The sequence below is a fragment of the Neoarius graeffei genome, chromosome 25 (assembly GCF_027579695.1).
Source record: "Neoarius graeffei isolate fNeoGra1 chromosome 25, fNeoGra1.pri, whole genome shotgun sequence".
NCBI lineage: Eukaryota > Metazoa > Chordata > Actinopteri > Siluriformes > Ariidae > Neoarius > Neoarius graeffei.
Window position 1 is genome coordinate 28,399,144 of NC_083593.1, and position 12,418 is coordinate 28,411,561.

General features: G+C 44.3%; 1 protein-coding gene across 1 annotated transcript in view; it reads left to right on the forward strand.

Annotated features, from left to right (window-relative positions):
- The window catches only part of robo3 (roundabout, axon guidance receptor, homolog 3 (Drosophila)), a 295,525-nt gene that overhangs the window by 195,005 nt on the left and 88,102 nt on the right, over nt 1-12,418 (forward strand). The window contains exon 10 of the mRNA XM_060908923.1: nt 2,418-2,623. Coding sequence (XP_060764906.1) covers nt 2,418-2,623 — 206 coding nt within the window. The remainder of the gene's footprint in view (nt 1-2,417; nt 2,624-12,418) is intronic.

The window sequence follows — 12,418 nt, forward strand, 5'->3', positions numbered from 1 at the left end:
ACACAGAGTACCAAGTACCAGTCTGTTTACTATATATGCTCACTACATAGGGTAAATTATAATTACATTGTAGATCCTACTTGAAGTTTCAGCCACAAAAGAAGAGCAATTAAATAAGTGGTTGGACATTTGTGATACAAGCGTATACCAATCAGCCATAACATTTGAAACCACTGACAGGTGAAGTGAATTACATTGATTATGTTGTTACAATGGGGCGGCGCGGTGGTGTAGTGGTTAGCGCTGTCGCCTCACAGCAAGAAGGTCCGGGTTCGAGCCCCGTGGCCGGCGAGGGCCTTTCTGTGCGGAGTTTGCATGTTCTCCCCGTGTCCGTGTGGGTTTCCTCCGGGTGCTCCGGTTTCCCCCACAGTCCAAAGACATGCAGGTTAGGTTAACTGGTGACTCTAAATTGACCATAGGTGTGAATGTGAGTGTGAATGGTTGTCTGTGTCTATGTGTCAGCCCTGTGATGACCTGGCGACTTGTCCAGGGTGTACCCCGCCTTTCGCCCGTAGTCAGCTGGGATAGGCTCCAGCTTGCCTGCGACCCTGTAGAACAGGATAAAGCGGCTACAGATAATGAGATGAGATGAGATGTTGTTACAATGGCACCTGTGAAGGAGTGGGATATATTCGGCAGTAAGAGAACAGTCAGTTCTTGAAGTTGATGTGTTGGAAGCAGTAAAAATGGGCAAGTGTAAAGATCTGAATGACTTTGACAAGGGCCAAATAGTGATGGCTAGATTATTCGGTCTGAGCATCTCGAAAATGGCAAATCTTGTGGGATGTTTCCGGTATGCAGTGGTTAGTACCTGCCAAGAGTGGTCCAAGGAAGTACAACTGGCAAACCGGCAACAGGGTCATGGATGTCGAAGGCTCATTGATTCTCATGGGGTACAAAGACTTGCCCATATGGTCCAATCCCACAGAAGGGCTACTGTAGCACAAACTGCTCAAAAAAGTTAATGCTGACATCTTTCTGTTTTAGCCAGCATTAACTTTTGCAGCAGTTTGTGCTATAGTAGCACAAGATGTCATTTTGGAGATGCTCAGACTCAGCCATCTAGCCATCACAATTTGGCCCTTGTCAGAGTCACTTGGATCCTTATGCTTACCCATTTTTCCTGCTTCCATCACATCAACTTCAATAACCAATTTCTTGCTGCCTAATATATCCCACTCCTTGACAGGTGCCATTGTAATGAGATAATCAATGTTATTCACTTTATCCATCAGTGGTCATAATGTTAAGGCTGATTGGTGTATCATACCAGGAAGAATGTTTTGGTATTATACCTACACACTTTCATACTGGTGACATTTTAACCAAAATTTAAAATCTTAACACATCCTATGTCCTAAAAATCTTAAACTCCACCCATGTCAGCACAGAGAATGTAATTTCTGGCGAGTAACCATATAAGCAATATGTCAACATTAAACAACTGAGTTTCGTTTAAGATCTCTGAATCTCTTATGCAATGAAAAAGTGGTATTTTTGTTGCTTTGCACATTCATGAGCGGTTAATTTCTTATACAGTAAGTGAAAGTGTGTGTTTGAAAAATGCCTTTGAAAACTCTTTCCCATCTGTTGACAAAAAGAGAATGATAAATGCTGAAGTAACTGAAAAGTCAATTATTTATCAAAGCCCCGGCCAACACGGGGACCATTTTGCACTGAATAATTTATCCAGTAAAGCTGAGAAATAACACACATACATGATGCACTGTAGTGAAGACATGCTGACGTGGGGTGCAGAATGCTGCAGGTTGTGGAGTAATGCGATGCAGCACTGCTTCAGAACTCATAATTCATTGTAAAAGCCAATACACACATTATAACACAGTACTATGCAGATGGCGCTTCCTTATACATCTGGCTTCTTGCCATTCAGTAGCACAGGGAACTTGATGATTGCTGCTAACAATCATTTCTTCCAGCTCCATCACACTGTCCCAGTCTGAAATCTATAGTAATGATTTAATGGGCTTAAGCGCAGTAAAAGGTTTTCTTGTTCTGCTTAGTGCTACATTATTTCAAACCACAGGTTGTGACTGAAGAGAGGATGGCTAAAATGAAACAAATGCATCAGCGATACCATTTTGCTTCTTCTTGCTCAAGTAACTCCTGCTTCACTCTGCAGATATCCTTAAGATACCATAGTTTGTAAAAACAGATGTCTGGTGGTTTCCACATGTCAGTCAAATTGCTTTAAAATCTGGATTTAATTGTGTTATTGTATGGTGTTCAATGTATGTCAGTAAACATGCATCTTTATTAATAGCATTCATATTGTCCCTGTCATTTGCAGGTTTGATGAATGAATAATTATGGTGATAGTCAGTGTTCAATATATACATCACTTTATATCATTCTTGTCTCATATCTAATTAACCTTGTCATTCTCTTGAATTTAGCTCCATCCGATCGGGTCCCGCCCATCATCCGTCAAGGTCCGGCCAATCAGACGCTTGCTCCTGGATCCACTGCCCAACTGCAGTGTTATGTAATGGGCAACCCATTACCCAGCATTCAGTGGGAGCGAGATGAGCAGAGAATCCTGGGAAATGACGAGCGCGTCAGTTTAATGGAGAATGGCAGCTTACAAATTATAGCCCTACAGGTATGTTACAGGAGTGAATATGTATTTTTTTTCAACCTTGGTTCCCTTAGCATATGGCTTTTAATATCTAACCTATTCAGCATGTTAGGCTTCATAGTAAGCTGTCTTATCTGACAGGCACCATATGCTGTTGCACTGCATTTGAAATGTCATGTCTGTAGTTCAGCTCACCTGCAAATCTGTTGTGCAGTTCAGTCTGTAAAACATGTCCATGTTTCTCTCACAAAGCAACAGAAATTACACAGACAAGATATCAACACAACAGGTGTGCTTAATACTCTGATTTCTGATGTGTTCAGGCAGGCTGGGCTTCAGAAATAGACCTAGTGCAGTTTGCAGCAGATCCAGCCTGTCAAGTACAACAGAGAGACGTACAACAATAAGACGTCTGGTTTTGGCTCTACTTGGGCTGTCAGATTTCTTTGAAAGTTGGTTTCAGATTTTAATTAACCTTTAATAAGAAGATGTAATATTTAGCTACATTGGAATATGGATTTCTGTAAAAAATTAATGAGTTTACGAACAGCTTTCTACAAACAGAAAATTAGCAGTAGTGGTACACGGTATATTTGAATCACATAAGTTTAAAAACACTTTGATAGAGACAAGTATGAATAGACAAAATAATTTTATCATATGTTGTAATGTTTCAGATTTTGGCTTATTTATCTAAAAAAAATCATGATATTTAGCTAGATTTGAACTTCTCAATTTTATTGATTAGATTATCATACTTGCCAACCCTACTGATTCACATGGTAGTCTACCGCTTTTGTCAGGTCAGAGGTATCCACAAGCGCCAGCGACCGGCGGTTTTCTCCACCTACACAGATGGTCTGCACCGGCTACTCAATCCCAGAAAAAAATAAAAACTTGCCTTTCAATATTCAAGCGATTTATTTTGTCTCCACTGCCCATAATTTGCTGCAAATCCAGTTATTTCACCACAAAATTGTCTTCAATTCGGGCATGTAAATTAAAAAAAATTTCTGGGGGAGCATGCCCCCAGACCCCCCCTAGCATTAGTGCACCTTTGGCATCCAGAGCCACCTACTACTTTTTTTAGCTGGCTACTTCAGATTTTCCGGAGAACCCTTCAGGTGAATACCACCTACTGCTTTTAGTTCTAAAAACTATCGCATTACAAAATGATCACCCAACACTGTTCGATTCACTCTTCTGACCTCAGCCGTTTTCAGCACAGTGGATACAAAGTATATAGTGTCATATAGTCATATTAAGTGAAGCCGAGAGCCAATGGAACAGCACGATAATGATGTTGAATCTAAATTGTATCGCTCTATCGTGCCATTTCATTAGTTCTCATTATGGTTCTAGCCAATCAGCAATGAGCTCACATGTTACAACAAATTGTGCCAGTATTTGTAAAAACCAAACATGCTCTGTGATCGCAAACAAAGAAAACTCCAGGGAAAAAAAAGATCCGCTATGACAAGAAGTTCAAGGCTACTTGGTTGTCGGATCATCCAGCATCAAAGCATCGAGGCAAGGTGAGAACATACATTTTGTGAAGTATGTCAGTACAATGTCTCAATCAATTTTCTTAAAATATGACATTCAGAATGCAGGAGAATGCACCATTTTACACTGATTTTTTCAAAAAATTTCCAGGGGAGTGTGCCCCAAGACCCTCCTAGAAGGGTACAATAGCATTATACAATCTGATCCACTGATTTTCATTCTCTGGGGGTTGGCAAGTATGGATTATACTGACATACATACTGATATTTAGCCTGTTCAGCTGGTATCTAGCCAGATTTTACTGATGTTTATTTATCCATCCATTACCTATACCACTAGGAGAATGTCAGGGTCATGGGGGAAACTGGAGCCAATCCCAGCTGACTTCAGGCGAGAGGCCAGGTACACCCTGGGCAGGTCACCAATCTATGACAGAGCTAACATAGAAACAAACAACCATTCACATTCACATCTATGGGCAATTTAAAGTAGCCAGCTGTCCTCATCCGCATGCATTTGGACTGTGGGAGGAAACCAGAGCATACAGAGGAAACCCACACAGGCACTAGAAGAACATGCAAACTCCACACAGAAAGGCCCCAGTTAGCCACGAGATTTGAACCCAGAACCTTCTTGCTGTGAGGCAACAGTGTTAATAACTGCACCTCCATGATGTTTATTTAGATTTTACTCATATTTAGCTAGATATACTCAATCTTTAGCAAGATTTTTACTAATATTTAACTAGTTTCTACCTTTTTTGGCAAGATTGTATTGATATTTAGTTAGATTATATGATTCAATATAATTGTATTTATATTTAGCCCATTCATCTGACATCTAGCTAGGTTTTACTGATGTTTAGCGAGACTTTACCTTTTTTTGGAAGATTATATTGATATTTAACTAGACTATAATGATATTTACCTAAATTTTACTAATATTTAGCCTGTTCATCTGATATCTAGCATGTTCTCCCTGTGCCTGGGTGGGTTTCGTCCGGGTGCTTCGGTTTCCTCCCATAGTCCAAAGACGTGGATTAGATCAACTGACTACTCTAAGCCCATGTTTACATAAGACCGTATCAGCGGATCATCAGATTAACGTTTTTAAAATGATTAGTGTGCACACAGCAACACCAATACACGATTTGCGTGCACACAACAATACCAATACACGGATACGCTCGGCTCCGCAGGCATCCTGCGCTCCAAATCACTCCGCCCTGAACAGCGAGTGCCCTCTGGAGGGTGCGCACTCCGGCCCTGCGCAGCTCACAGAGCGCGCGAGTGAAGCACACTAGCAGTGTTTTCGGGACTGAGCCGCTGTGTGTGTGATCCCAGGGCACATCACTTACCACTTGCAAGTGGAAGGATGGCAAGCCTAAAGACAATCATAACTACACAATGGGCAGTATTTGCATCAGTATTTGCAGTATTTTCATACTTTTATACTCTTTAATGAAAGGTGATACAAGGCGGAAGTCCGCGCCGTTTTTCAGCAGTCGCGTCACATGACCAACGCCAGCAAATCAGGAAGGTGGATGTCACAGTGACGTTGTCCAATGAGACGCCAGCTAGAGCTCAGCACAGCGTATCCACGTATTCTGAATGTTTACACAGCACCGGAGCTGACACGATCTGGACTGAATACGTGGACGCTGGCGGATTCCCGTTTCCCGGCGTTTCCAGGCGGTTTAATGTAAACGGACAGTGCATCCGCGAAGAAAACGAGACAGATACGGTCTAATGTAAACGTAGCCTGAATTGCCTATAGGTGTGACTGTGAGTGTGATTTGGCTGGCTGTCTCTCTCTCTGTGTTAGCCCTGCAATAGGTTGACGACCTGTCCAAGATGTACCCCACCTCTCGACCAATGTCAGTTGGGATTGGCTCCAGCTCATCCATGACCTGCAATGGATTAGAGAAATATAAAGCAAATTAATAATATTTAGCTCGATTTTACTGATAATTAAGTATATTTTAGCTAGATCTTTGCCAACCATTTATTCACCATCATAACACAAAGTAACAAATACCATTGTATTTACTGTATCAGCTCACTACATAGGGATCTTAAAATTTCAAATAGAATTTTTAAACTTTGAATTCGTAAATGTTATTATTGAACAGTATTTTAGTGAAAAGTATTTAGTGAAAGCCCTGTTGAACGAAGCTTTAGTTTAGCGCTAAGTCAGTGTGTGTGTGTGTGCGTGCGTCTGTTTGTCTGTCTACCGAAGGGATAGCCACTGCAATGAGAGTGAATTTTGAGTTAATTGATTGTGGCCTGGATAGATTAACAACTGCTCAGCCTTTAATTAAATTCTCATTCAATTGTATAGCGATTCACAGGGTGAGGTCATGTAATCTTTATGGGCTACTGTACTCTGAGCAATCCTTTGCTGTAATCCGTGGCCACCAGTGAGTAGCAGATTAAAAGCTGCTCTGGCTGTCGTCTCCTCAGTAGAAACTACTCATTTCCAGAATGTGAATTGTTTTTGTTGTTATTATTATTTATTAATAATAATAATAATAATAATAATAAACAACTTCATATCTCCTGCATTTACAGTAGGAAAATGAACTGTTCTTTGAATAGCATCCACCACTCAGAAAGAAATATTGGATTTTAAAGGGCTCTTAAAAAGAAAGAGACAGAAGGATGTGAAGAAAATCCCATTTTACTGGCAGGCTCACCAGAGGCCATCTATAGTCTACTGTTCTGAAAGCAGAGAAAGTCAGAGTTTATGTCAGCGAACTGGAAAGAGAAGAGAGATGGAATAATGAAGAGTGTTGAGGAGAAAAGAGGAGATCTGAAAATATTTAACTCCCTGTTGCCTTTCCACTCATGCATTTTTAATTGCGTGTTTAACGTCCACGGCTGCCAGCCATGAAATATCAGTAGACACCTACTGAGCATGCATCACAGTGGAGTTTTGGTAAAAAAAAAAAAAAGAACATTGGAAAAATGCTCTCATCTGAAAAAGTGTTAGAACAAAGTAATAGTAGTTGTACAGAAGAGTGCCAATATGGCTTCAATTTGCAATTTCTTTTATCTTACTCTTTTCACACATGCTGTCATAACTTCCTCACACTTCTCTGAACAGACTCCAACAGCATAGAGAAAATAAGACACCATTACAGCCCTACACGATGGCAAAAGACACACAGGCAGGTGACAAATTAAAGGAGAAAGCAACATAAAGTGTCGTAGTAAGGTGTTGGGCCAACGTGCACCACCAGAACATCTTCAGTGCATGAGTTCTACAAGTCTCTGGGAGTGTACTGGACAGACCTATCAGAGAGATAGCAAAAAAAACTTTAAGAATGACCAAATCAACAATTTGAGACATTCTTACAAAAAAGGAATGCACTGGCGAGCTCAACAACACCAAAAAGCCCAGAAAACCACAGAAGACAACTAAAGTGGATGAACACCTCTCATCTCATCTCATTTTCTTCCGCTTATCCGGGGCCGGGTCACGGAGGCAGCAGTCTGAGCATGGAAGCCCAAACTTCCCTCTCCCCAGACACCTCAGCCAGCTCCTCGGGAAGAACACCGAGGCATTCCCAAGCCAGCCGAGAGATATAGTCCCTCCAGCGTGTCCTGGGTCTTCCCCGGGGCCTCCTCCCGGGGGGGATATGCCTGGAACACCTCCCCAGGGAGGCGTCCAGGAGGCATCCGAAAGAGATGCCTGAGCCACCTCAGCTGATTCCTCTCGATGTGGAGGAGCAGCTGCTCTACTCCAAGCTCCTCCCGAGTGACTGTTTCTCACCCTATCTCTAAGGGAGCGCCCAGCCACCCTGTGAAGGAGCCTCATTTTGGCCGCTTGTATCCGCGATCTTGTTCTTGTGAGAGTCGGAACGTAGATTGACCAGTAAATCGAGAGCTTCGCCTTTTGGATCAGCTCCTTCTTCACCACGATGGACCGGTAAAGCGACCGCATCACTGCGGAGGCTGCACCAATCCGCCTGTCGATCTTACACTCCATCCTTCCCTCACTCGTGAACAAGATCCCGAGATACTTAAACTCCTCCACTTGAGGCAGGACTTCTCCACCAACCTGAAGAGGGCAAGCCACCCTTTTCCGGTCGAGAACCATGGCCTCGGACTTGGAGGTGCTGATTCTCATCCCAGCTGCTTTACACTCGACTGCAAACCACCCCAGTGCATGCTGAAGGTCCCGGTTTGAAGAAGCCAACAGGACAACATCATCCACAAAAAGCAGAGATGAAATCCTGTGGTTCCCAAACAGGATTCCTTCCGGCCCCTGGCTGCACCTCGAAATTCTGTCCATAAAAATTATGAACAGAACCGGTGACAAAGGGCAGCCCTGCCAGAGTCCAACATGCACTGGGAACAGGTCTGACTTACTGCCGGCAATGCGAACCAGACTCCTGCTCCGTTTATACAGGGATCAGACAGCCCTTAGCAAAGAGCCCCGAACCCCATACTCCCGAAGCACCCCCCACAGGATACCACAAGGGACACAGTCGAATGCCTTCTCCAGATCCACAAAGCACATGTGGACTGATTGGGCAAACTCCCATGAACCCTCGAGCACCCTATGAAGGGTATAGAGCTGGTCCAGTGTTCTGTGACCAGGACGAAAACCGCATTGTTCCTCCTGGATCTGAGGTTCGACTATTGGCCGAATTCTCCTCTCCAGTACCCTGGAGTAAACCTTCCCTGGGAGGCTGAGAAGTGTAATTCCCCTATAATTGGAGCACACTCTCTGGTCCCCTTTCTTAAAAAGAGGGACCACCACCCCAGTCTGCCACTCCAGAGTCACTGTCCCCAACTGCCATGCAATGTTGCAGAGGCATGTCAGCCAAGACAGCCCCACAACATCCAGAGACTTGAGATACTCAGGGTGGATTTCATCCACCCCCAGTGCCTTGCCACCAAGGAGCTTGCAAACCACCTCAGTGACTTTGGCTTGTGTAATGGACGAGTCCACCTCTGAGTCATCAGCCTCTGCTTCCTCAATGGAAGACGTGATGGTGGGATTGAGGAGATCCCCGAAGTATTCCTTCCACCGCCCGACAATATCCCCAGTCGAGGCCAACAGCTCCCCACCCACACTGTAAACAGTATTGGCAGAGTACTGCTTCCCCCTCCTGAGGCACCGGACGGTTTGCCAGAATTTCCTCGAGGCCGACCGATAGTCCTCCTCCATGGCCTCACCAAACTCCTCCCAGTTCCGAGTTTTTGCCTCCGCAACTGCCCGAGCTGCGGCGCGCCTGGCCTGCCGATACCCATCAGCTGCCTCAGGAGTCCCGGAGGCCAACATGGCCCGATAGGACTCCTTCTTCAGCTTGACAGCATCCCTTAATTCCGGTGTCCACCACCAGGTTCGGGGATTGCCGCCACAACAGGCACCAGAGACCTTGCGGCCACAGCTCCGAACAGCCACATCGACAATGGAGGCAGAGAACATGGTCCACTCAGACTCAATGTCCCCCGCCTCCCTTGGAAACTGGGAGAAGTTCTCCCGGAGGTGGGAGTTAAGGACCTCCCTGACAGAGTGCTCGGCCAGACGTTCCCAGCAGACCCTCACCATACATTTGGGCCTGCCAGGTCTGTCCGGCTTCCTCCTCCGCCAGTGGATTCAACACACCACCAGGTGGTAATCAGTTGACAGCTCAGCCCCTCTCTTCACCTGAGTGTCCAAGACATAGGGCCGGAGATTCGATGAAACGACAACAAAGTCGATCGTCGACCTCCAACCTAAGGTATCCTGGTGCCACGTGCACTTATGGACACCCCTATGCTCGAACATGGTGTTTGTTATGGACAAACTGTGACTAGCACAGAAGTCCAATAACAAAGCACCACTCGGGTTCAGATCGGGGAGGCCGTTCCTTCCAATCACGCCCCTCCAGGTGTCACTGTCGTTGCCCACGTGAGCATTAAAGTCCCCCAGTAGAACAATGGAGTCCCCAGTCTGAGCACCTCTCAGTACCTCTCCCAGGGACTCCAAGAAGGCTGGATACTCTATCCTGCTATTCGGCCTGTAGGCACAAACAACAGCAAGAGCCCTCTCCCCGACCTGAAGGTGCAGAGAGGCGACCCTCTCGTTCACTGGGGTAAACTCCAACACATGGCAGCTGAGCTGGGGAGCTATAAGCAAGCCCACACCAGCCCGCCGCCACTCACCGTGGGCGACTCCAGAGAAGTGGAGAGTCCAGCCCCTCTCGAGGAGCTGGGTTCCGGAGCCCAAGCTGTGTGTGGAGGTGAGCCCGACTATCTCTAGCCGGTATCTCTCAACCTCCCGCACAAGCTCAGGCTCTTCCCCCCCCCCAGCGAAGTGACATTCCATGTCCCAACATCTAGCCGCTGTGTTCAGGGATCAGGTCGTCGAGGCCCCTGCCTTCAACTACCGCCCAATCCACACTGCACCGGCCCCCTACAGCTACCTCTGTGGGTGGTGAACCCACAGGAGGTCGGGTCCATGTCACCGCTTTGGGCTGAGCCCAGCCGGGCCCTGTGGACAAAGGCCCGGCCACCAGGTGCTCGCATACGAGCCCCAACCCCGGGCCTGGCTCCAGGGTGGGGCCCCGGCTGCGCCATACCGGGCGACGTCACGGTCCTTGATTTTTTTTATTTCCATAAAGGGTTTTGGTGAACTGCTCTCGGTCTGGCCTGTCACCTAAGACCTGTCTGCCTTAGGAAACCCTAACAGGGGCGTAATGCCCCCGACAACATAGCTCCTAGGATCATTTAAGCACACAAACCCCTCCACCACAATAAGGTGGCAGTTGTAAGAGGGGTGGATGAACACCATTCTTCCAAATGATATTGCTTTCATTGGTGTTTTGATTATGCTGATTGACAGCACTGTCTAACACATTTCTACCATTCAGTCTTTAAATAATTTGAGATCTGGTGACTGTAAAACCCAAAGCATAGATTTACATCATTTTCATCCTCATCAAAGTATTCAGTGAGCCACTGTGCCCTATGTATTGGTGCGGCATCATCATGGAAAAGACTTCAGATTAGAAATATTTCTACACAGCATAACGGTTGTCAGTCAGAGTAACTTTGTACTGATTTGCAGTGACTCTTCCTTCTAACGGGACAGGTGGAGCCAAAACATAGCAACAAAAATAAATGCTCCCCACAGCAAAATAAAGTCATAGTTTTACCTTTAATTTGTCATCCATCTGTATTTTTATGTGTACACAGCTGAGGCATTCTGCAACATAAACATAAGGGACTTTATTGACATCCCAAACACAGCAGTCAGCAAAATAATATTCTGTTGGTGCTTATTTCAGTTTTCTCTTAAAAGATGATCTTAATATCTTTGAAAATCAAAAACCCTTTCACATGTCTACATGTATAACACTATAAAATGGCAAAATTGTCTTTCATGGTTTAAGGCAGATTATCAGATAAAGCAGTTTAGCTTTATAAATCTTTTGAGCATGTGGCTGTATTTGTTAAAAAACATAACCAGAGATTGTGTTTTGCAAAGAAGCAAACTTTAAAATTATGAAACACCATGTGTTTGCTTGTTATGTGACCAGATATGCAGTACATAGTATGCTACAGTGACCTACGAGTATTTTGTTCAACTGATAAAAACACAAAGTTAGAATTTCATTTATCATGATTTGGAAACAATCTCTTAAATACAGTACATTTACTGTTTTAATTGCAAGTATGGACTGCACAATACAGCATGAATTTTGTGATTTATAGTGTTTATAGCTGGAAACCTTGCCAAGAAGAAACATTGAAATTGTGAACTCTGTACCTTCTGCACATTTTTTTTTTATTAATGCCTTTCAATCTCTGAATTAGCACTATACAGTTAGGTCCATAAGTATTTAGACAGTGACACAATTTTCATAATTTTGCCTCTTTACACCACCACAATGGATTTGATATGAAGCCATCAAGATGTGATTGAAGTGTAGACTTTCAGCTTTAATTCAATGGGTTGAACAAAAATATCACATTCATCTGATTTCTTTGCAAGACAAGATACAAGAAGTAAGAAGCCTTTATTTATCACACTTGCCCTAAGAAGCTCTTGGATTTCTTTCATGGTATGTTTTGGGTCATTATCCATCTGTACTCTGAAGTGCTCTGCATCAGTTTTGCAGCATTTGACTGAATCTGAGCAGAAAGTATAGCTCTATACACTTCAGAATTCATCATGATACTTCTATCAGCAGTCACACCATCAATAAACACCAGTGACCCAGTTCTACTGACAGCCATACGTACCCATGTCTGCTATGTTTGACAGATGATGTCATATGCTTTGGATTATGAGTACTTCATTTCCTTCTCCATACTG